This window comes from Nilaparvata lugens, chromosome 8 (assembly GCF_014356525.2).
Source record: "Nilaparvata lugens isolate BPH chromosome 8, ASM1435652v1, whole genome shotgun sequence".
Lineage (NCBI taxonomy): Eukaryota > Metazoa > Arthropoda > Insecta > Hemiptera > Delphacidae > Nilaparvata > Nilaparvata lugens.
Genome location: NC_052511.1, coordinates 28,825,564 through 28,853,504, shown reverse-complemented (window position 1 = coordinate 28,853,504; position 27,941 = coordinate 28,825,564). Strand labels below are relative to the sequence as shown.

Here is a 27,941-nt window from a genome sequence, read left to right as displayed (position 1 = left end):
CCGATGTATACACAAGGTTTTTTGAATTTTTGCATTTCAAGGATAATTTATGAAAGGAAGAGAAATTTTCTCCATACTCAGTTATAACTATACAGAATATTTACGAACACCCTACCAATATTCTTGGGCATTGATCCTGGGTAAGAAACATATCTAAATATCATATTTAAATTGTCCGGAAGTCTTCAGTTACTCACACAGCGGTCATTTTGTTTTTTCCACTTATTATTTTTTTTCTAAAATGGTGGTTAAACATACGAAATTGGAACTTTGCGCAATAATTTATAACAACTAGACAAAGCTACAAAAAAGTTATGATAATTTTTCAAATTCGTAAAACAAGATGACGGCAATTTAAAATGTTGTTTCTTTGATAATTTTCACAAAAAATTCACAAGAATAAACAAACTTAATTACCTATTGATGGTACCTGATTTTTTAAGATTGAACCAATATTGAAATTGCTCGCTTAGTATAATGGAAATGTAAGAGATTGAGGGAAGAAGAAGATACATGCTAGAAGACGAACTTTGAACCCTTAAAAGCCACCCTTAGAGTTAAAATATCACCAAAAGATTTCTTAGTGAGCACCTAGGACGTATAAGGAAGCTATATTCTAAGTTTTGTTGCAATCTATTCAGTGTTTTTTCAGAAATAGTGATCAGTGAGTGAGTGGGTCAGTCAGTCAGGTAAGAATTTTATAATTATAGATTTGGTTGATAACATAATAACTCGTGTTTTCTTGTCACGTGTTCCCTTTATTTCAGAAGCTTCAGCCAGCTAATGTTTGTGAACGAAAATTGCTCACGTATTTCTTCCTCAGTTCAAACGAGAATGTATACCCTCAATACACTGTAATCCACTTCAAAAAACAAGCAGATAGAGTCACTTTGATGTATATTTTCATGTTTGCTTGAAGGGACCTTTTTGAATTTCATTCAAAATTGGTCATTCGTTTTAGCAGTTGCCGGCACAAACTTCAATCAACAATGGAGAGAAATGTTCTAATCTATTACTCCTCATCCACAGTACGAATGTTTTACAAAACCTGATCCTAGTGTTGATTTTAGCACTATTTTATCAGAAGATCAGGCTTTGTGTGTGAGTAGGTGTAACTTAGTCTTCGAGTTTTAGCATTATTTCTTTTGATTTTGTGTCGAATACTCATGCATTTCTTATGCATACTTTGCATTAGCATATCAGTACTCCATTGTAGTTTTTGTAATTCATAGGAATTAGCATGATAACAATTCCTACAATAATGAGTAGGCTTAAAACTTTTTGAAACCACTGATAAGAAATACTGGTAATACTCAAATTGATATTGTGGGGTCCCCTCTCAATTTGAATAATTGGAGTTGTCACGTCTATCAAAATATACAATAAACTCTAGTTACAAAAAATCTATTTTTGTTGATGAAATCAAATTCTGAACAAAACAAAACAGATTCTCATAAAAACAATTCAGTCTTAGTTGAAGAAACAAACTTGTTCTCCAGTATATTACTTCATAATCTATGAGAAATCTAGAATGATGTTATAATGAGATGATTCTACAATATTGATTGAGAAAGAGTATTTTAGACCTTTCGTTTTTTTCAGACCCTGCGGTATTTTAAAACATCATTTTTCATAGAAGCAATACTTTTAGGGAATGAACAGGATATCACCTAAATAGATACAGGTTTCGGCTCATGAAAGTTCTCATTATTTAGATGATTCTTCCATTCATAAATTACTGAAGGCAAATACTATAATGTATACTCATCAGTGACACGCTTATTCTGCTTAATCTGACATACTTCCACAAGCATAAGTGACTATCCAATTTTAAAGAAGAGGAAACGATACTACTTGTTCCTCAGCAACAATAATGCTAAGTTCAGATACGGTTGCCATTAATATTCATACATTAATAAATAACCACATGAAAACTCTTTTTGTTTGACCTTTACCGTTAATACCAATATTTATTGCATATGACACAAACCGGACAGTGGAAAAGAACCCTAAGCACATTATTGTAACTGTAAAGTATTCCTCGAGAAACACTTTGACACAAATCAATTTCTTATAGACAGCTGCTGTGAGTTTATTACTATTATTCTATGTGTTGACCCAACTACCATCACGAGTATTAAGAAAGTATTGCCCTCCTATGTTATTAGTAGTTGTTGGTTGACCTCTCAGAATACACTCTAAACAAGTCATTGTTGGGACTATTATTGTATAAACCTATTCCAGCTATTAATAGTCCAATTCTCTGAAATTCTCTTTCTAGCCACAGACAAATCCGATTGCTGAAAACATATGCGAGTGAAACTCATTGAATGAAAACAACTTGATATTGTCAAAAACACTGATTTTTTAGAACAATTTAAGATACTAGTTTTGTTTTTTACATCATTATATTATCAATTTCTAATAAACTGATTCAGTTAACTATTTAGGTTAGACAATCTCTGGAGTGCACTGGCAATTGACAATGTTGTAACAATCGAAACTAGTATCGTCAGTAATTGTTTCAATAAATTAGTAGTTTTTCCAATATAAAGTCGATTCTATTCAATATGGATATCTACAACATGATGTTCGCGATAATACAGGTGTTGTATTGTGTACAGGGCCTATGTTCTTTAAATGCTCTCACTCACATTAATGTGAACAGAAAGGGAATCTATAACGGTTAATTATTTTCGAATTAGAATCAATATGCGCCATGACAATCGAGATTGGTCAACTTGGATCAATACCAAGCAGACCGACCAGCTGGTGAACAATTTGTATTCAGATGGTTGTTTAATTACTGAAGCAGTCGGTGTGCCACTGCGCCTTGCAATGCATTGCATGTGTCCTGTGTCCAAATGTAATAAGTTACGTTTGTTCGACAATAATACGTTGTTGGCCTGCAACTTTCCTTTCGGATTAATTATTCGGTTTGATTTTGAATGAGCTATTTATTGGTTTCCGAGTTGAGTTCCTCTTTGAAAAGCCATTATTGAGTTTGATTGTAGCCTAACTGTACCGACTCGAGCTCTCGCATGACGTGTGATCTATATCAATAGAATCTGATCAAATAAAACAATTCCAATAAAATCTAATATAATTTGGAGTGTAACTATTAGACTTGATCCAATATATTGAGAGCTGGTTGAGGGCCTTCCATTCCACCTCCATTCCATTACACATTAAAAAAAGGATTCATGAAATCCAACAGATGAGTATGAATAGAAAAAACAACACAACCTTACTTTTTATTAAGTGAGGTTCCTTCACATATAGCCAAGTTCAAATTCTTCGGATTATCGATTTCATTTGCTCGTATAAACAGTACATACATATCATTTTACTTCACCGATTATAGGCTGTGATAACTGTTCCGTTTCCCATATTATTCTTGATCCACCTATATCTCTTCTTCCTATTTTCCTGTGAATGGACTTACAATATTTCAATATTCCTTTTGTATTCCCAAATTTTCTAGTCGTATTATATTATAATAGATTTGCATTATAATTATTATCAAATTATTGTACACTTTAAAAGCTCATGTCACAAGAATCAGTTGCACTAGTTCGGTATAGTTGGGGAAAAAATGAGTGTACATGGAGAATAAAGGAAGGCTGCAGCCTTCAATGGAGTAGTTTTCTGATGACTGAATTATTGTGGGCCTTATATAGGATCAATGTATTTATGATCGTAATGTCTAAGAGTCATTAGGAGTATGGTTATTATTTTTGATATTCATGTATAGTATTCTACTTAGTTAATAGCAGACCAAGAAACCATATAATTACAGGCTCTATTCGTTCATTTGGATGGTTTTAATTATGTGTTGCAATGTTATTTTTTCAGTTCACGGTATTTTGATTAGTATACTCAATTCTGTTTTGTTCTTTCTACTGAGGTAACATATACACTATTTATTCAGCATATTGTGTTTTTTTTCATTCTCAAATTTCCCTTATCCTGGCAATGATTCTTTCCAATTAATTGAAGTACTAAATTGGAATCACTATTTCTCTTGAGTTGTGCTGAATAATCTTGTTCAAGAAATTTAGAGGGAAATAGTTGTTCGAATCTTGAATGTATCATGAATCTATTAATGTATTGGAGAAGTATCTTGAATGTATCAATGTAGCGGAGAGGTGAATTGAAGGATTTCAAAATTGTTATTTATTTTTACAGGGCTACATGATGGTTTTATCATAGAACTACTACACTAATATTTTATTTATTTTTATTTTTATTGCGGATGATGCCTACATGAGTTTTTAGCTTGTGCGTGGGTGAGTTATGAGATGATCAAATATCCATACATATTCGATGGGATTCGGCGGGATTCGAACCCGCAACCGGGTAGCACTAGCAGACCGAAGGTTGCAATGTCAGTCAACTCGACTATTTGGCCGGCAAACTGTTTGAAGGGATTCAATAAACATTCTTGACAATAAATTATTTGATGGGAGACTAGATAGATTATTCGAGAAGATCTAACGTGATATTTCGAGAAGGATTTCAAATTGAGAATTTATGTCCTCTAGCTTTGTTGATAAATAATGACCTTGACATTGAACTTTTTGTCAGTATGTACCACCTAACTTGTTGGCGCTCACTTGATCCGAACAGTACAGGCCTTTGACGTTAGATAGCTCTGGCTCATTGAGCAAATACAGAGTCTGTTTATACTCTGGTATAGCCTAGTATTGATTTTACCAGTCTGTGCTGAACCTATATGGTATGATTCACTTCAAACTATCAGCATTAATTGAATGGGAACCATTGATGTTATTAATGAGAAATGCTTAAATTTTGAAGAAATTAGCATCGTCTGAGGTAGTTATTATGGATCTTCAGGATCTCGACAGGTTAATTTATGTAGTTTGGAAGTTGTTTGATGGTCACGGCTGAATTGGCGATTATTTATTACGTGACTATTCAATGCTAAACTGGTTCCTTTTTCAAAAATATGACAACCTTGGAGTAGGAAGAGCTTGTTTTTTCAAGTTCAGGGTCATAGTTCATTCTAATTCCAAATTATTTTGAACGATAGGACAGAAATTTGGATGGAAGTAATTCGACAGGAAAAATGGTTCCAAGATATACTGCATGAAATATTTCATCATCCACTGGTAACCTAAGACTGGTACTCATTTTGAGAAATCGGGTGCTCGTTACTGGGGTTTCAATTCCAATGCAACTCACATGGTTTACTGTTGAGACGTTGAAAAAATTTTCATGGTCATGAATTAATAATCATTGAAGTTTCGCTCATTTGAATAAGAGAGTGTAGCCTCTTGGATGAAGAGAAATAAAATTTTCCTCCATCTACTGTCTAAAGTGCATACTTTACTCCCTGGAACATAATACTAAAGTGTCACTTTTTCGCTCTCGGGACGAAAAACAGAAAAACTCCCTAGGCCATAAAAGTAACTCCATTTTAAAAACTTACATGTGAGATAGGTTAGAAGGTCTAAGCTCAGATGAGGAAACATAAGAGAGGTGTCTGTCATTGAGTCAACTGAGTTCAATACCTCAACCAGAAATTTTATCAACTCATGAAATATTTGTATGATATTACATACTTAATATTAGTAGACGATAAAAATGTATACATATTTTTAAGTATTTTTTCTATTCAAAATACCAGCCAACAAATATTTTTTCATCTGCGATTCAAATCTGAAACACGCGAACTGGAGTCAGCCATTGTTGATACGTTGATAGTCGTCCAGCTGATAATTGTTATAACTTTTGCCGATAGATAGCGCAATCGGCAGTGTCAACCAGACGACCGGTTTTTAGTTTTTAGATTTCAGGTCATGTTGTAAAATAAAACATTGTCACCAATAACGTGAGTTATTAAAATTATTTGATTTGCAGTTTCTGTAAATGTAGGTGGAGGGAAAATGTTGTGTACATCACGAGTGAAAAATGTTTTTTCTGCCTCAGGGAAATTTTCCCTCCAAACTTTCCCTTCAGGGAGAAAAAACAGTACTTTTCACTCTGGATATACAAATAACTTTTACATTTAAATTGGTGTCAAGACCTCCATCTATTTATAGACCCTCAATTTATCATTTATGTCCGGTTTCTCAGTCGTTCCATAAACTGGTTATCCATTCAATAACTTTATTCATTGGTTCCATTTATTTTTCCAATTTTGATCTCAATATTAATTTCAATCCATCATATTCTTGTTTGCCTTTATTGTGAGGAAAATGGCTATTCATGTGCTTCAATTCTATCGCGTGTAGAGATTTCTATTATTTTGTGGCTCGATTTGATTTGAACTCTTTCCCACTTCGGTCTTTGTTTAGAGTGGGTTTCGGACTCCCTCACTCTATACGGTATTTTGCCCGGCGCCAATCAATTACTATGAATTGATAGAATTTCACTCACTGTGTGGATACTTATATTTCACTCACTGAACTAATAATAGTATTGAAGAAAAAGGTAAAGATAGATAGATCAGGGTCGTGTGTAAGGGAATGTACGAAGTGAAAGGCAAAACAAAGGTTAATTATGAATTTATTATTGAACTTTAAATTTATATGAATTTATAAAAAATTGATCAAAAATATAGTAATGATTAGATATAAATACAAGATGATTAAGTTTTTGAAAGTACAACAGTTCAAGTTTAATTTTAAACAACAAAATTTAACAAACAGTTCTTATTACTTTTATCAGGTTACTTGAACAATAAGATATAAAATCAAAGTATTGAACAACTCTAGTAAAAAATATGATTATAGTCAAAAATAAGAGAATTGATAAAGTTTGAAGAATGAATATGATTAGGGGAGCCTTGCTTTAAAAAAAACTATTATTTGTGCTTAGAAGTGAATTTCAACTGTAAGCTTCAAGAAATTAATTAAGATTGTGTCTTTAGATATGAGTTTAAAGAGAAGTAATAATTAAGTTTGCTCTTTACTATAATGCTATGAAATTTGATATACTTATTTGGGCTTTTTAGGGTGGGGTGGTGTGGATTTTAAATGAGAAAAATTGAAAATTCTAAATACAATCTTTACCTGGCTCAGTCAATTCCCTATAGGATAATTGAAGTCTGAGACCAAAAACTCACTCCTACACTGAACACTGTCCAAAATCCAAGAGACTCACAGCAACTAACAGCAACTAACTGCAACTTACTGCAACTCTGCAACTAACTGCAACTAACTTGCAAGACAGGGTCTGCCTGCATATATACTAGCACCACGATTTTCCACCCCTCATCGCCCTTTGCCCTCTAGCTCCGCCTACACTCAAACTCTTCAGCTAATATTCTGCTAACAAACTGGATTCAAATATCAATTTGAATTCACTATAATGTTTATTATGTTATGTCATTTTAAACTATGGCTCCCCTTCATTATAAAAACAAATGATATCATACATTTTACCATTTTACCAGTATCCAAACTCTAAAGTTTGGATACTGACAATTGAATGCATTGATTTGATTAATACAGTAATCAATCTTATAGATCTAATATTGAAAATACTTCAATAATAAATACATGAAATGAACAAAATACAAAGTCATACAGTACATCATAACAATCGAGTTGAATAAATCAAATTAATAAGATACCAATTAATTACTACTTAATTAATTAAGCAGGTTTCTCATACTCATTGTCAACATGTTTCAACCAAATATCCCTAATTTATTCTATTTACAAATTTGTCCTTAGCCTATGAATTCGGATTCAACTAACTTAATTAGCTTATAATAATTATTAAATTATAATTTATCATATAACATTATATTTGTTGAATACTTATACATATAGCCTAATCTACTTCACGCCCTAGTTTATAAATACATTTACTCATATATCATGTTTATCGTTTTATGTGATCACCATTCAAATAACTGATCATCAAATAATTGCTTCAATAATATTCATATGCTGACCACGTGGTAAAATTGTAGCATATGATGACCACGTGGTTACATTGAAAACTACATATCTATATTTACTTCTCTCCTAACTATATATCTATATCGCTATTCACAATCTTCATTTACCTGCCCTCAACTTATGCTATAGATATATACAAGGGTTGACACAAAACACAGTGGGCCATGTGGTTTCTATTGTAAACGTGTCTGTGACTGACGTTACTGTTATCATATATTGTTAGCAAGTTTCTATGACAGAATAATTTTGTCTCAAACTACTTTGAAAAGAATAATAACCCCAGTCATCTGGCTAGATAGGCTATTCAAATGCATTCTCAATAGTTTTGAGAAACGGTTCTTCTTATTATTCTAGCTCTTCGAGCGTTCATATTCTTAAATACAATATGTTCAGAGCACGTGTTGCAACAAATAACAGAAATCTACAATTTTTAAATTTCAGGAGAGCACGTGGTCGCCATTTGTGGCTCAGATTCTTTGATTACAATTACTAACTGCAATTCATGTTAACTAATTGCTTTCTGAATAATCTTGAAGGAATACATCATTTTTAATTCTCAATTTTTGCAAAAATTTATTTTTGGTCTTATATGGATTCTTCTATTAAATTCGAGCTTTGCGAGACTATAAACCCCAGCGGACCTACTAATCACATACCAGAATCAAAATCATATCTACGTATCTCAACCCTCTTTTCTATTCTTGTTGATTCTTAGTGTCAGTTTTCCAATTCATACATTTCTCATCAATTATACTGGGACTCACTGCTCTCTAGTCAATTCCCTACTTGCTTCTCAAGTCTTGAATGGAGCTGATAAAGTTATAAAGTATGTTGTGGCTTAAGTGTAGTGACAGTTTGGCACATTTCATTTTCATTTCATTTGAAATCTTCTGCTTGATAACAATTTCCTCACCAGGCTATTGAAGAGGACAAAATCCTTTGAGTCAGTGGAGTTAAAAGTTAAAATTTATGAAATTGACTTACTCCTTCGTCCTTTTCCAGGATGTAAAAAATAAAATTGAAAGTGCATAAGAAAAAAATTGTTTTGATTCACCATTTGCTGACTAAATGAAGAATTCATTGCATGTAATTACATTGTTTTTCCATTTATTCATAACATCAGCTGAGGCTATTTGGAAGATATCACACTGACAACTTTCATGCGCTGACACATGATTTCAGCTGGTATTCAGCTGGTTCATGATTACATAGAGTATCATATTTTACAACTTTACATCAAGAAACTAATACGGGTTGAGATGTTCATGTGCAAATTTCGGAAAAAATGTATTTGGATTCATATGAGGGACAAAGATGTTGAAGGGACAGAGTAATTTTACTTTCCTTGCCCTATTACCATAGGTAAGGAAAGTGTTGCTTACCGAAAAAATTAAGATACCCCAATTAATTTCCAAATTTCTATACGTTTCAAGGTCCCCTGAGTCCAAAAAAGTGGGTTTTACTTTACAATATAAGGATCCCTATTACCATAGGTAAGGAAAGTATTGCTTTCCGAAAAAAAATTAAGGTATCCCAATTTCTAAATTTCTATTACGTTTCAAGGACCCCTGAGTCCAAAAAAGTGGTTTTTGGGTATTGGTCTGTATGTGTGTGTGTGTGTGTGTGTGTGTGTGTGTGTGTGTGTGTGTGTGTGTGTATGTGTACACGATATCTCATCTCCCAATTAACGGAATCACTTGAAATAAGAACGTAAGGTCCTTACAATATAAGGATCCGACACGATCAATTTCATCGAATGCGATTCAAGTTGGCGGCTAAAATGGCGAAAATGTTGTCAAAACAGGGTTTTTCACGATTTTCTCGAAAACGGCTTCAACGATTTTGATTAAAGTTATACCTGAAATAGTCATCGATAAGCTCTATCAACTGCCACAAGTCCCATATCTGTAAAAATTTCAGGAGCTCCGCCCCATCTATGCAAAGTTTGATTTTAGATTCTCAATTATCAGGCTTCAGATACAATTTAAACGGAAAATTTCGAGTGGGAAATATTCAGCATGAGAATCTCTACAACTAATGTTTAGTAACATTTACACCTAAAATTGAATATTATCTCGAAATTCGAGAAAATGTGATTATCCAATTGCAAACTGTTGGCAACTGTTGATTCTATTGAATGATTCACTATGAAGTGATAGCACACCTCGTGTGTCTTCAGCGTTATTGTCCTGTCACCAGCTGGCTCAGATCTTAGAAAAGTGGATTTGAGATACGCGGGAACACTAGCGTCAGTTGATCAATTTTCATAACGGCAAGGAAAGTTGTGTGAGTGTGCCACACCAGATTTTTTCATTTCAAATAGGATCCCCAATGAAACCTACTGTCAAATTATTCTTGTGAATGAAATATATAGCTGTTTCCATAATTTTCGTCAACTATGTATAATTGAAAGTTGCGGGTTCCAAAGATTACAATGCAACAGCTGTTGAGCGAATTCTTCAACCCAGGGGGTCACTAGTAATATTAGCAAGTGCATTGAGTGAAAAGAATATAGAGTAATAATTTTTTCAGAGAGTCTAGTAAGGACTTTTCTGGAAGACTTTATGTGAATGATCTAGTGATAAAGAATATGAAAGTTAAATGAATGGTTGGTTAGTCAGTGTGACTAATTAATTTTTAGTTTTTATATGATTAACAAGAAAAAATGAATATTCAATGAGGATTTCCAACCTCCGATAGAAGAAGGAACTAAAATAAGAAGAATGAGGAATTTATTATGTTTCAACAAAACGTTTCATTTGTACAGCATGATTAAGGTATTCATAATACCTAGTTTGTACTAATACCCGTTTATATGTTTATAATACCCGTAATACCCATTATAATACCCATAAACCGTAATACCATATAACGTAATACCCATTCATAATACCCATAATACCCGTTTATTATGTTTCAACAAAGCACTTGCTAACTTATCTTAATATATATTTGTGTATAAATGAATTAATGAATTCGCTTCATGGGTTTTTTTGAGGCCAATTTGAAATTTTTAAATTAGAAACGGAAGTGTAGTAACAATAATAATATACATAATTATGATACGGATATGAAAATATCTCAAAACTCTCAAATCAATGCATGCTAGTGGTATCTCATAAATCATCTATATCTATACTCACTTCACTTGTGTACATTCTTGTACATGACTCTTGTACATTCTTGTCTGGTCTCTGTTCGTCGAACTCCAATCAATTGCACAAATTCACAGGTCAATAATTACACCTACCTCCATGACGCCTTAATATTTCCAATCACCAACTTCCACACATACGTTTCCATTGTAGACTATCATTAGGTAGAACCGTTTATTATGTTTCAACAAAACTCTCGTTTCCTAGCGTATCAAGTACAAGTTCAGGGCCTTTGATAACCAGTTTTTTCTCGAGCTTATTGCTTGAGCCAATTGAGGCCCAATGCATTTTTGAGAGTGAAAGTTACATCTCGTACAAAAGCACGTGCCTCAACAATAGTTCCACCTTATGTCATAGCATTATCGTATCTCTTGTTGTAGGCTTTATAGAGAAAAACTTCCGTTTCTTTATTATTTATCCTTGACGAATCGTTTGATCGAATATCTGACAGTTGAATGACTACTTCATGGAAAAAAGATTTGCAGTTTTCTAGAAGTTAACCATTATATTCTGGGTTTATGGATTGACGGACTCTCCACACAAAATTGTATAAGATCTTTCATGACTTCACAAGTTTATTGACTCAATTAAATTCTACAAAACTCTCTTATTCTCTGCTTTTAGTAAGTAACTTATATCGTAGTATCAGTGTCATTTCCATTTCTGCACGTCGCTATGTTTATGTTCAGTTTATGTTATAATAATGTTTATGTTGATATCAATAGTGTTTCAGTTTACGTTGATAACTACGAAATATGAATCAGTCAATATTCAAGAAAGGCATACTGCTCATACTGTTACAGGCCCGAGGTACAAAGTAGTTTTTTCTGAGCATCAGTTGAGATAGAAGTATAATGAGTAGAATATGTTGTTCTTCCCATTCGTCACGTTCCATAGACCAAAATATTAGTCTATTTTTATTTATGACTGAAAGTTACGATAGCAGAACAAATAGAAAGCTAAAGACCATCCTACTTTTATCAATGTATTCCTTATGACAAAACAATTTTTCACTTTTTTGTAACAGATGCATTTTGTTGAATAAAATAACTTCTCCCATGGAATCCTTTCAATAATCACACATAAATTTGATTTCTACAAATTAATAGTTTCTCATTCATTAATGATTCATCAAGCATTATTCCACGTGAGATGATGAAAATCATCACTTCACTTCATTCTGAGTCATTATTTCATTTTAATTTTAATTTATTATATATATATATATATATATATATATATATCATTACAATGCCTGAAACTACCTATATTCCAAATGTTCGTAGAACAGTTCAGATGTACTGTTTTTCTATGCAATTGATTTATATACAAAGTGATGTACTATGTAATTCAAAGTACTTTCTATAAAAAAATTTAACTGTTGTGCTTGCTATATTATCATTATTATGGAAAATACACTCACCACATACCATTCACCATAGTCTGAGAATTCTGCTAAAAGTGTTAAATTTCTGACTTGCATTACTGCATAAATTGCAATTCACATTATAACACTACCAAATCAAATAAATCTATTCTTCCACATTTCACCACACAGATATGTAAAATTATATAAATGTAATTATTAATACAATACATTACGTTTAAATGAGTAATGATAATTACTCATAGTTACATAAGTTTTACTTTCATAGATGGATTGAAAGATGGTTTTACAGATGGACTAGCTTCCTCGAAGGTGTATCGGATGAGGAAAAGGCGGGAAAACTATCAAACTACACGTTTTTCACTCATGAAATCTGGGAGATAGAGGAAGTTAGTGCAAGGCAAGATCAATGAACAGACTGGCTAACTGGGTGATACCGTAACAACAGTCACATGAGGTGCTGAATAGAGGTCAAGGAAATCTACTGCATAATACAACTGCTGCACTCTCCTATACGTCACCCTATCTGTTGTAGACTGTACGATGCATTGATCGAATCATGACCGGAAACAATACTAGTTTCATTCTCATTCTTCCACTATTTGAATAATCGTAATCATATTCTATTATTATCGTTATCTTCAGGTGGAAAGAGTCGATTCGTTCAATTGGCCATGGTCACTCGGCAATTCAAGAACCCTGAACTTAATTTGAGTTACGTTTATTGGAACTTCTATCATAAGGGCTTATAAAATAAGAACCATGATACAGTAGTTCGTTAAATTTCAGTTTGATTATTCTGTGGGTGTGATAAGACTAACTAAATGTAGATTGGAGCATGTGTGATATGCCATCAATCCATTTTCATTTTAATTTTTACTTAGTACCATCAAGTTCACAGTTATTTGTCGTTTTAGAAAATGGAGGAATATAGTGTGATGAGTAGTACTTTGAAGTCGATGATTTCCATTTGATTTGAAGTTGCATTACCTATGGGATTTGAAATCCTAACTCCATCAATATTATTAATTATTGCATTCTATCACTATAAGGCATATTAACTACTAGCAGGTAACCCGTGCTTCGCGAGGGTCTATTTTAAAACTTGACGTAATGAAATCCAGAAGAATTGAAAATAGGCCTATAAGAATCCTCGGTTGATTGAGAATTTATAAGCAGCATTTCAAGTAAATCAGTCCAGTAGTTCAGACGTGATGATGCGTCAAGCATAATATTATTTCCCTATCCTCTACACGTGTATACGTCTTTAAGCCAGTTCTTTCCTCTATTATAGTATAGAAGATGATAGATAGATGGATATATCATCCATTTATCTATCTCTTCTATACTATAATAAAGGAAATGAATGAGAATAAATTTTGAAAGGTTTGAGATATCGATGTGCGGTTTTCACCATACCTTTTCTCTGGAAATCCTGTATCGGAATCATGTATCATATGACCACCTTTCAATTAAAAAAAGAAGTTGGAATCAAAATGGCGGAAAAAATTTGCGTGCGAAGGAAAACCTGTTTTTATCATTCGAAAAGGATCCCCAATCATACCTATCTTCTAATTTCCCTTTTAAGAGAAATGTTCTGTTGCTCCCTTACAACAACTGAAAGCATGACAAATAATTGAAAACTTGACAAACTGAAATTTGATGTAATCAAATATTGAAGAATTCAAAATAGGTTTATAACCATCCTCGGTTAAGCAAGAATCTATATGCAAAATTTCAAGTTAATCAGTCCAGTAGTTCAGACGTGATGATGCGTCAAACATAATTTTCCTATACTACTTTACACCTGTATACGTGTATAATCTAGTTCTTTCCTTTATTATAATATAGAAGATAATAGATGGATGGATAATCATTGTTATTTTACTAAAAGATAGAATAAGTTGAATAGTTTCCCTTTCAGAAGGAGTTTTGACAACCCACACAACTCATTTTTCATTTGAAGATTATACCTTAACGAGAAGGTGCATATTACCTTATTTATTTGCTCAGCTTGCCAAAACACCCTTCATTCCAATATTAAAATTTTCGATTTACTGTACAGGAAGTCAGTCATTCTATCAGGGCTCGAATAATTTTTAAATTTTAATTGAATAAAAATGGAAGAGAACAATTTCTTTACGTAAATATCAACACCTTTATTCAAAGACATATGAACTGCATGCGTTTTCATATTGCCGATACAACTTTGACTCAAAAAGCTGTTCTAGCTGAAAAATTAATAATGCATGCCACGTGTATAGTGAAGTCCACGTTGCAATGACAGTATTTTTCAACTTTGGTTTTGCTATCCTTGTCTATCATTCGACAAAGCCGGTGGTACTACCCTTTTCTAGGTCCACAACGATGCCAATTATGTTTTTAACGGTGTAGAAATATAATTAATTAATGCAGAGAATCGGCATCGCTATTCTCCTATCTTTATCCACTGCCATTATAAAGTGGACCTCACTATAGGCCTAAACATTGCATCAGAAAAACGAATTTATGAGCCAGTTTCACGTACGTCTGTTGGATATGGACATTAACGCCGATTAACAAATCAGCGTTAGTTTTACGGATTCATTTCTGTTCCACAAAGATCGGTTCGTTTTCAATTCCGATTAAGTCTTCCGGTTAACTAACCAAGATTTTAACGGTTTCACAATCCGGCAACACTGTAATTTTTCCGACAGTGATGTTATTAAAATTATTATTATAAACAAATGCAAAAAAGTGAGGTTATGTTATTGAAGCGGTGACTATCATTACGCATGCGCCCTAAAAATGTTCTGTCTGTCGCCAGTGTAGTCAAGAAGATCGAAAACTAACCTCAAAAAATCAAAAATTAGAATCTAATTTTGAATGCTAATATCAGCTTAATACTCTTTTCTATTTTATTAACGAATAAAATTCATTCATATATTTAGCTCATACTTTGAATTCTGTAGTTTTTTACCAAAAACTAATTTTGGAAGACAGCTATCAGTAGGTACCTAATCGGCACAAACACAACCCTACTCTCTTATAAAATAGATGTCCGGTATGCAATCCACAAGTTGACATGTTTTGATGCGAACAAACGAACACACGAGCAAACACAACCCTACTCTCTCTTATTATATAGATAGAATAGGTAGTTGAGCTTCTAATTAGACGCAATTGAAAATTCGCACAATATAAAACTCACATGATTAATAGGATCAAGAGATTTAATATTTTATACTTCAGACCACAAAACATAATAGTAAGCATATTATATGATATAGCCTTGCGGTTAGTACTCGAAAATATTCATGGTACAATGATCGTGTTTTTGGTTTTCTAGAGTTTTCAAATTTTGATTGTTAATTCTTAGAATATTTGATTATGATAGCGTTGAAAAGTTGAGGGTATTATTTCTTTCTGATGGGAGAGTTCTCCCTGAGCGGTGTTCTCTATGGAAGCATACTATTACAAATCCTTCTTTAAGAATTAGAATTGGAATCTTTAAATTAGTATTCTCAAAACTAGTTCCTGAGTAATTTGTACATCGCATTAAAAACACCATTAGAGGCATGAAAAAATATGTTGTATCAGAGTTTTATCGTGCACAGTCTATTATTCCAAACGGCAACTGGTAGAACTTGAATTACTGCATCTTGAAAAGATCAAAAAAATATTGAACGAAAATTTTCATATAAGAATGGAGAGAAGAATGAAGTAGTGGGAAAGTAGTATACAGACTATGAAGACAGCCTGCTGTTGTTGGGAATCATCGACAAAAAAGTAATGGTTCGGTCCCAACCTGTCAGACATCTTTTTGTCTATTTGCAAATCTTCAGCAGCTCAGAAAAGATCAAGGTTCTCGTTTGTTGTTTCGGGTGTTGCTTTCTCCGTTTTATTCCTCTTCTTGAATGAACGTGCTTTGCTACTTGATGACGCACTAGAATTTCGAGGTTTTATGATAGAGTTGGAAATAAATATAACTCTGAAAGATGTTTCCTGGAATAGTTTTGGAACACCTACAACCACTATGACTTTTATGGAGAAGTGATGATTATTTTTTCGTAACTTTTGCAGAACAGAGCTCGACAGGGGGTGAACATAATCGATCATTTTCACTAAGATCTGAAGTTAGTAAGTAATAAGTAAGTAAGTAATTTTATTGCCGTTTATCATGTACATTACATAAGTTCGAAATCAAAGTGCGAGCTCCTCATGTTAATCTTTGGTTAATCGTCCAGTTGTATTTCAGAAGTATCGTAGGCCCAAGCAATTAAATTTCCATGTCTTATATTAATTGCTCTATAATATGATCGTATCAAATCGAGCAATACAATATTGGGAGGATACAGAACATACATTTAGCCACGACTTATTATTCTGACTTTCTTAGCGATGACCTGATATTTAGAGAGTTGTACTGGTTAAATGAAAATAATCTAAAATTTCAAATTATTCTATTATTCTACTAGAATGTATCATGGAGAAGGACAGTTCAATGCAGTATTAGGAGAGACGATTCCGTTTAACATTCAACCCATGGAACCATGGGAGAAGTTAGATTAGAAACTAGCTCTCTCCTCGAACTTGATATAAATCTTGAACATGAAATAATATCGTGCTAAAATAATATAGATGGTCTGAGTGAGAGATAATAACTTAGTGAATCTCTTCCTCTAGGACTCTAGAGATTCGTGGACCTTTTTTTCTTAGACTCTAGAGATATACCTGTTACAGGTATGTATATGTTATTCCAGGGAATGATATGCCAAGATTCACGTTTTCTAGAAGCTGCTGGAGAAAATTACGAATGAATGCATAATTTTGAAAATTTTGAATTCTATTTCTCATTTGATAAACTTACTAATTATTGAGGACGCCAGTATCAGAAAAAATGCGAATCAGCGGATATCAATTCAACTGGATGTAAACCAGTATGGAAATTAATGATACAACAACATGATATTCACAACATGATATTCATGTCAATCACCAAATTATAATGGATTCATGAATTTCTGAATTCAAATAATGATGATCAATAATAAAAATTATAAACCGTTCAAATGATTAACCTTGAAATAATATTAATAAGTGTTTCTAAGTTGAATCTAGTCATCAGTTTCAATCTGTGTTAAATATGTTAATAAGTGGATATCAATTCAGTTGAATATGAAAAGATTTCAAGAGGTTTAATCAACCAAATTAAAGCATTGATAATTTCAATGTCGATGATTCAAGATACAGGAAAGGAGGTTTTCCAAAATCTTGCGTCGAACCAGTTGCATATTTTAAGATTATGAACTTCAAGCTTCATTTTAAATGATCTCGATGTCAATAAATTTTTACAGGAAATGAAAAATTTGTAAAAATCAATTCGGCAACAGAATTAATTCACCGCCCAAATAAGTTAACCTTTAGCGAAGGTTCCTTTTGAACTTCACACTGCAATAAAAAATGGAACACGTTATTTGAAGAGCCGAATGCAGCATTAGACCTTGCTGCATTCTTTTGTGTAAGACCAATGACATTGGATTGCCTGCTGAATGGAATGGCATAAACAAATATTTTAATGTGTGTTAAGGAAATCGAATTAATTATTATTTGACTTTCACAGAAGAAGTGAGACGCCGCATAAGGTGACTGAAGGAAGGAATGGCATCAAGGATGAACTCGCTCTTTGTTTATATTTACAGATTTGGAAGTGCGAGGAGTCAACTGCATTATTTAAACGTGAAGAAGGACGCGACTCACTTTATTTAGTTCGTATTCGCTGTGAAGGAATTAGATGGGAATGTATGGGGAATTGTAGCAGCCGAATTCAATGGAACACGTAATCGAATCGAACCTTGCACATGAAACGTTCAAAATCATTCATTAAACTTTGAAAAGGCTTCCAGGCCTATGGGGAATCATTGCTGATTCGTTTAGCATACCCAATGCGAGCTGGAAATAACGCTGAGAAAATGTTTGCATTTCCGAGCTCCACTTATCCCTGTTGCTCCCACGATTTAGTAGAATTTGCTCGGAGATCACATTCGAAACTTGATCATTTTATACATTTATTCTGAACTACAATATTATCAACGAAGTTGTGGAAATTTGTAATGTGGTGAATCCTGTTGTTTTCTTGTATAGTTTTCAATCATGATGTGAAATTGAATGAACTGAAATTGAATCTATGAGAGAAATGAATGAGAATTTATGAATAGGTAAAGATGAAAATAACTGATTAAATTTCATACATGAAGAGTAATTATTGTTCTACTGGGCTCATTTAGTGAGCTGACTTGTAACATATACTTGGAAAACTCATACTATACCCTCAACCACCTTTTGTAGTTCTGAACTCAAACTGATAAATGACACAAAATTAAGAAAATCCTGTTTCTAATAATCCATAAACTAGTAAACGCAAGGCCTACTCCTCTACAGAAGTACAATTTCGATTATAAAAAGTCAATAATTATCATTTTCTTGACTTATTAGAATATGGGTTTTCTCAGGTTGTTTTATTCATAAAGTAATGAATATTAGTAATGTTGTAAAGCAAGAGCCGTCAATAATGACCAAACTCTAGGAAGTAAAACTTGTTTTTTCACCGGAAGTATGACGGATTGCATCAAATAAGATAGGTACCACGTTGAAGTGCATGTGCATAATATGCAAGTGAATTCTACTTTGAATGCTGCATTTAGTGGGATCTTGGCCTTCGGTAACTTTTTTGTGGTATGCACTTTGAATTCCTGTTCTGCAGATAATCGACTGCATTCAAGAATCAATCTAACACGATTTGCCACTTGAACGTGATTTTTCCAGATAAATATTTGTGGATCGGTGAATAGACTGATAATGTTATATTAGTGACACAATTAATCGTTTGGTAATGAGTGATTCCATGTGCTAATTGAAATAAAATAATGATTATTTCTTCACTATTCATTCAATGATAAGACTCAGTTATCTTCATGATGATTGCTGTTGTTAAAACTCAGGAAATCTCTTGATAGTTTGAGTGCCGTATCAATTTTTTTCGAAAATAAAATGAAATAAGTCCACATTAGTAACGTAATAAATAAATGTTGCTACATTTGTTTCTGCTCGATGCTTTCAATATAATCGAATCATTTTAAAAATTGTAAGTCAACTGTATAATAATTATTTTTCAAATATCCAATGAGAGTTATATAAATGGTTAGCCAATTTCCAATAAAATCGTCTATAATAATTGCAAGTCCAATTCGAAGGTGTTTTGGTATCATGTTTTGATTGTTGGTACTAACTCGTATTGAACCACGGGTTTTCATAAATTTTATTGAAGTTTGGTGGATAATTATTTAATTATAGTGCTGGATTTCCCCTTTACTAGGATCAACAAACTCTTTCATATAGTGAAAACACAAATTTAAATTGTCAACCACTTTCTATTATTATAAAATATTATAATAATACACAGAACCTAAAGTAGTTGTAAACAAGAAGCTGAAGATGTGGCTGGTAAAGCCACGAAACCAGGTTCTGTGTATATTATGACATTCTATAATAATAAAAAGTGGTTGACAATTTCAATTTGTGTTTTCATTATGGAAAAGTACCTCAACATCACTCACAACACAACTGTAAGGTTTTTCATAACATGGTACTCATGTAACATTGATATGCGGCTTTTGTAATATCATCTAAAAAAGGATCGTTGTCGTATATTATGTAACAGAATTCCACGATTTATCAAAAAACATCTTCCGAAAATGATATCCTTGTTCATTGATAAATCCTCATGAGTCTATCAACATCCTCTTAAAAGGAGAATACAGTAGGATGTTTGGTGATAATCTTCTTGAACAGGGTAGAGTTGATTATAAAATTTCTAGTAACACTGTAAGCAATACTAAACCTCTATGTTTAGTTCAATAATCATATTGTAGAAATAAGTTAATTTTGTTTCTTCCTGGAAAACAAGCGGAATTCTAATTGATGAATAATAACATACCCATAACTCAACATCGTTCCATGGCTCCAATCACTACAACTATTGACTCCTATCTCTATGATTATCATATTGATTGAACCTATTGATTCTCGTATTGTAGATTAATATTGTTGGGATTACACCAGGAATTCCCATACTCATCTCAAGTCAAGGTTGAATAATTCTAAAGACATGGTTTCAGTACTTGAACTTTATTAAGATGCAGATATGATTTGCTGAGCTCTATCGTCTGCGTAATAGTTTCAGAGTTTAAAAGAAGTTTTTTTCGAGGAGGAGAGCAAACCAATATCTAGTAGGCTATTTCCCATCCTTCATTCTTATCTCCCCGTTCTATCATTTCCGAAGCCTTTTTGAACTTAGATACATTGGATTCAAATGCGAAGCATATGATGAGATTCACTTTAGACTGTTAGCATTGTTTGAATGAGTAGCAATTGCTGTCATAGATAAGGAACGCTGACAGTTTGGAATATCTCACTTCGGATCTCATAAATCTTGACGGTTGTTTTGCACGATTTCTTTCAGTTCAGAGTGTTGTAAGTTATCGATAGTTTCCATGGATACCACGTTCAATGAGACGTGTCTTGAAAAGTAATCAATTTAAGGATCATGTAAATGTGGATCTGCTTTATGGGTGCGTTGAGAAAGTCGTAATGCAAGATAATGTTGACTGTTTGGCATTCTTGTGGCCTGTAAGGAAGTACTGCAGGTGATGAGGTCACCAAATGCATGTGATTGAACTCCTCCAATTAGGGAGTCCTTTACAAAAATTCGACACATTTAAACATTTAAACATTTAAACATTTAAACATTAAACATTTAAACATTTAAACATTTAAACATTTAAACATTTAAACATTTAAACATTTAAACATTTAAACATTTAAACATATAAACATTTAAACATTTAAACATTTAATCATTTAAACATTTAAACATTTAATCATTTAAACATTTAAACATTTAAACATTTTAAACACATTTAAACATTTAAACATTTAAACATTTAAACATTAAACATTTAAACATTTAAACATTTAACATTTAAACATTTAAAACATTTAAACATTTAAACATTTAAACATTTAAACATTTAAACATTTAAACATTTAAACATTTAAACATTAAACATTTAAACATTTAAACATTTAAACATTTAAACATTTAACATTTAAACATTTAAACATTTAAACATTTAAACATTTAAACATTTAAACATTTAAACATTTAAACATTTAAACATTTAAACATTTAAACATTTAAACATTTAAACATTTAAACATTTAAACATTTAAACATTTAAACATTTAAACATTTAAACATTTAAACATTTAAACATTTAAACATTTAAACATTTAAACATTTAAACATTCAAACATTTAAACATTCAAACATTCAAACATTTAAACATTTAAACATTTAAACATTTAAACATTTAAACATTTAAACATTTAAACATTTAAACATTAAACATTTAAAATTTAAACATTTAAACATTTAAACATTTAAACATTTAAACATTTAAACATTAAACATTTAAACATTCAAACATTCAAACATTCAAACATTCAAACATCTAAACATTCGAACATTCAAACAATCAAACATTCAAACATTCAAACATTCAAACATTCAAACATTCAAATATTTAAACATTCAAACATTTAAACATTAAGAGAAATGCCAAACCATCGACTTGAATCTGAGACTTCACTTCGCTCGGTCAATAAGAGAATCATCCCGCATGCAGTAAAAAGAATCCAGCTCATCGCACACTGTAAATCAGGATATTACAGACTAACTATTACTTTTGAAAAGCGGATGGAGGTAGTATGAATAAGGTAGAAATGCACTATTTCAGGTATTAAAATATAATCCAAAAAATCGTAAGTAAAAAACTGGAAATTTTTTTTATTTGGAAAAATTTTCGAATATTACTGCAGTAAGGTGTAAGGTGGTAACCATCATTTTGTACACATTGTTAGAGTCATATTGATATTCAAAAAGTAACATTTTTTCCAAATTAAACCAAAATTTCCATTTGTGTTCTTACGATTTGTTGGAATATATGACTTGAAAAATTTTTATGTGAACTTTATTTTAATACCTGGAATAGAGCAGTTTGACTGCCCCACCTTGTATTTATTGATGCAAGTTCAACGAAATAGGTACTTTGAAAGTCCTTCAAGTTTGAAATACCAGTAAACGAATTTTTTCAGCTTTAATTGATTGAAATGGAACTACCATCCTATGAAGTGATAAATGACGAGTTATGGTAATAATATATTCACAGTCTATTATTTATTGATATAATTTTGATCGTACTTGATCATGTATATTACGTGATAGCAAAGTGAACAAGAAGAACAAGTTTGATTCAAGTTTACGGCCAGGTAAACACTTGGCACGTAATTGATAGTCAAGTGATCCACGTTCAACTTCAATAGATCAATTGGTCTACTCAACTATCATTTAACTTCGCCTATGAATGCTTGGGCCTACAACTGGACTGCTTACGTCAATAATTATTGTAGCTGTAGAGAAAAACTATTGAAATCTCAATAAATTCATCATAGACTGGTCATAGTGTGCAAGAATACGTATGGTAATCCGGTTTGCACATTTCAAGTCTATCATAGATAAAAAGTTGGACTAGCAGCCTTCTGATGGTTGTCAAGGACGAGACAATAAAAAGTGATTGCAGATGTAAATTTAAAAAAAAAATTCTATGAATAAATCGTAGTTTTTCCTTCAATTTTCTTGTATTGATTTACAGCAATATCGGGTTCCAAAACAGAGTAAATTACTGAAATAATTCAATTCCAATAATTCATAATCAATTCCAATTGAAGAAAACCTAATTCTTGAAGAAAACCTAATTATATTCGGAAACGTTTGTGTTATCTTTCTACTGAAGATATTAAAGATTAATCATTAATCAAATAAAAAACATAATAGTTTGAGGGTTCCCCAAACGATTTTCCTGAACTTATTCTCGAATAATGTTGTTTCACAGAGAATCCTTAGATTCATTCAAAAATCCTTCATCAAGGAATATGGATGATAACTTTATAACCTTACTTGATAATTAATTAGTTCTATGATTCGTGAAAATCTCAAGTCCAATATTATGTAATATTATTCAAAAAGTGGTTCTTATGATAGGGAGTGGGTGATTTTCGAACCATACCGGTTTTTGGTGACACTTTACAAGGCTAAAAAATTATATTGAGACAGTTGTGTTGAGTCTGCGCACGTGAAGGTTTACCACATATTTGTCACTCCTGATTGCGTCTTGTTTCGCATTAAAGATAATTATTATATTTGATCTGATTTTTAAGGTTTTTTGGCAGGCCAAGGTGCTCATTAAAAATTATTTCCGTATACTTGTCCAAGCAATGATTGTAGAAACCTACGTATTTCACTCCAGTTACTTACTTTGTCTGAAAATAAATTGTATAGTGTTTCAAATTTTACTCCTTCGGGCCTTCTCGAATTATTTACTCTAGTGTTTTATATTCAATTCACAAAGTGTCTTAGTAGCTTCTACATTATAAAAAGTGGCTACCAAAACAGATTTACCGAAGTTTGTTCAAACAAACTTCTTAGCATCGGTCGAATTGCAATTGAAAAATAAGATTTGCATTATGAATTGAGAAGGCTGTAACTGAGAAAAAGTTTAAAAGTATCAAACCGTTCTTTTAAAAAAGCTGAACCACCTTGAGAAGAGACAATGCATGATAAACCGATTCATAAAATTCGATGGTTTGAACCGCCTTCTCTACACCCACACAGTAACAGAAATATTGATAAAGCCTTTTGTGGCATCCAATGTTGACAATGTGCTTATTTAATTTCTCTGCTAGCATATCCAGTTCCTTCTTCCGCAGAAGATTATCATAAGTTGTAAATTATATTATTAGAAACTCCAATAAAATCAATGTTTGGCCTGCTATCAAGATGAGTTTTTCTTTCCAATGTCATGTTCAGTAATCTGACAATGTTAAGAAGTTTTTGAAAAGAAAAGATGAAGAATACAATGTTATGGGTAGAGAAGGAAGTATTAAATTTATAGGGGTCAAAATGATGATTAGGAACTGAAGAATAATAAAATAATAGAATTGTCCAGAGAGAGGAAATACTATGTGCTAATTACATTATAAGTCATATAATTTGAATTGAGAAAAATATAATGCATTGGAAATCATAAGGCTACATCATAGCCTTATTATATAGCTTTATCATATTCAAAGCAGGGACAGGAAATCTGAAGAACCTCAAATAAAATCTGTAGAGTGTAGAATATGTTTAAATTTCTTATAAAAGGCAATAAAAATATTTTTGAGCAACTGTAGTTATTCAACTCTTTCAAAACACAAAAGTTGATTTAGGAATGATAGTGTCCTGGAATAAAAAGAGAATTCAATCTGAATAAAGGAGATAAAGAATAGAATATTATGGGTGGAGGAGGAAGTATTTGAACTAGTAGGGTTCAAAATGACGATTAGGAACCGAAGAATAATGAAAACAGAATTGAGAAGAGAGCAGTGCAGAGAGAGAGTAGATAGGTACTATGTGAGTTTTACAATTATAAGCCATACAATTTTGTATCGAGGAAAAATAAAAAATAGATCGGAAATCATCACATTATAAGCTTATTCAAGCCAGGGAGAGAAAATCTGGAAAACCTCAAAAAAATCTTTGAAAATATCAAAAATTGACAAAAAAAGCTAGTATTAACTAAACTTTATTGAGTCTGATATTCAGATGTTTAATACCTCACACTATTTTGTACAGCAACGTTGTATAATAATAATATATCAACCGTCTTTATTGTTATAAGGGATACTTTGAGATACCCTGTCTCCCGCAAAAAATAGGAACTATTTAATATAAGTTCTTGTTGATCAATTCCAGCGACGTCTTTAAAATGATATAGAGAGATTTACGTTCTTTATTCTTTGTTCAAAAAAAAAAATAAACAATCAAATACATCCCAAAAAGCAAATACAATATTGTTTCCTAATTTCTAATATGTGTTCCCTTTAGGCTACCCTGTGTGGGGACACTTAAATGTATATAATAAAATATTAATATATAAATTTGAATATTATATAATGAAGAAAATAATAATTTACTCAGAATTTATTAATTTCCTTTCCTACATTCTATCACGCTCTCTATCGATAGAAGAATATTGGTAATAATATTGCAGTACTGTTTCAGTATTACGTTCAAATGCATTTTTAGAATTAAGCCTTTTGTGACAATAGTAAACCTATTTTCTACACCTGAATACTTCGCTAACACTCAATAATCAATATTCTATCTCTCATTTTTATCTACATTTACTTATTTTCCAAAACTTAAAATATTAATATAAAAATTTAAGGCATTTTATTGAACAATCAAATACATTGCTTAATATTTGCATAGTATATTTGGATAATTCAAAATAGTAATTCAATCTTTCAAAACTAACAGTAGGCTATTCATACTTGGGCTACAATAAATTGTAGAACCATTTTCTCCTACCTTGAGAGTTTATAAGGAGACACTAGATCAGCTATGAACAAAGTTCACTCAATCACTCTATCCTGGCGAATGTTTTAGACGAATTACACACAACTGAGGACGAGAAACTTTATTATTTCTGTGAAAGATCAAAGAGCAGCCGGCAGCATTGACCGCGCTAAATCCAGCACGATCGCGAATCGAGTGAAAACAACTGAGGAGTTGTCCGCGGACCCAGAAGAAGTGAACTAAGTGGAAGAGTTGGTGCGGAGGTATGAGTTGCCGCTGACCCCCTACTATTACTACCGCCGCCACCGCCACCGCCTATACAGGTAACTTCCTATTGACGTAGGCTATCGTAGAGAGAGAGAACAAAAATCACAAGATTAAGAATGTGGTACAGTATTGCTAGAAAATAAAAATTCCAACCAGTAGTATTATTGAGAGAGAAAAAGGTATCCAAAGATAAAGAAGAGGCCATCGAAAAAGAAGAGAAACCAAAGACCAAGAGGGAATGTGGTAGTATATAGGGTAGGCAACCTATCTCCTAACCAAAAGGGAATTTGGTGGATTTAATGGAGAAAACAAATCCAATACTGAGAGAGAATTCGATAGTATTGGAAGAAGCAAAAAAAAAGAATAAGAGCAGAAGAGAAATCTGTTTAAGAGGTGGTGGGTGAGAAGTGTGTACATTCATTGAGGGGGATGGTGATATCCATGATATTATGAGATAAAATAATAAATTATGATTGATCGAGAGAGAAGGTGATTCTTGAGAGGTGAATAAGCTGAAGAGAAAACAAAAAAATAAGCTTAGAAAAAAACTGTTTGAGAGATCATGATAAATTGAAAGAGAAGGCCAGTATTCAGCATTCAAAAAAGAGAGAAATCAAAACAGTGTTGGATTTTATGAAAAATGAGAGATATAGTCAGTCTGTAGCATTCAAAGCGGATTAAAATTGTGTAAAAGTTTATGGATAATTGAGAGAGCAGATGATCAGTGTTCAGCATTCAAAAACGGAGAGAGATGGAAATTACGTAACAGTTCATGAAAACTTGAGAGAGATGGCGATATTCGGTAATGAGAGGTTGTGTGTGAGGAGTCATGATAAATTAAGGGAGATGATAATCCAGAAACCGAGGAAAATTTTACAGATTCGCGTTGAATATTGAGAAAAATATCCAAAAATCGAGAAAGAGAATTCTTTGAGAGACCATATTGAATTGAGAGAAATGTGAGAATGGAGAAAAAGTCTATGAGATTTCATGATTTATGGATAGAGATGCTGATATGCAGTAACCAAGAATTAAAAAGTATTCGGGAAGTTTAACTGAGAGAGATGGTGATATGCAGGGATCGAGAGAGAAATGTGTGAAGAAGATCTTGATAAATAGTTATTGAGTGAGTCTCCAATCTCTCATCCGAATAACCGGTGCACAACAGGATTCCAGTCGAGGTAGGGTTCCTCATCCGTTTGGCCATCTTCATTCCAATAACCTATGGTTCTTTCTCTATGGTCATTCATTTCACAATGAATAATCGGTGTAATCTTCGAAATCAGATAGCTTGAAGTTGTATATGAGCTGACTGAGTAATGTTTTGCAAAGTCTCATATTCAGTGTTCAAAATTATGATAAATAATTCATGTTCACTGATTGATGTTCATTATTTTTTTTTTTGTCTTGTCAACCGTTGTTAGTTTTCAGTCCACTTATATGGATGAAGCGAAATCTCTCGGGCAAAAACCAGTTAAAAATACAAAATTGGGAAGAATGTTTCTGAGTGGGTGTGTGACTTATTCATTTGGTTTTGGTTTGATAGTTTAAGCCCACGCTTGAGCTTTTCCTTTGTTGGAGGTGTTCTCTGTAGAAGCTGTAGTAGCCACTGTTTTCCAACTCACCTTCTCGTCAGCCCTGTTGTTCGACTCACATACTCATGAGCTGAGCTAAGATATTCTTCCATGTGTGAGTTTTTC

At 32.4% G+C, this 27,941-nt stretch overlaps 1 protein-coding gene across 1 annotated transcript in view; it reads right to left on the bottom strand.

The window, feature by feature from the left end:
- Positions 1-12,843, bottom strand: part of LOC111045567 (fatty acyl-CoA reductase wat) — a 45,119-nt gene extending 32,276 nt beyond the window's left edge. Inside the window, exon 1 of the mRNA XM_039435102.1 lies at positions 12,513-12,843. Within this exon, the coding sequence (XP_039291036.1) occupies positions 12,513-12,572 (60 nt within the window). The 5' untranslated portion in view covers positions 12,573-12,843. The remainder of the gene's footprint in view (positions 1-12,512) is intronic.
- Positions 12,844-27,941: the final 15,098 nt, after the last annotated feature.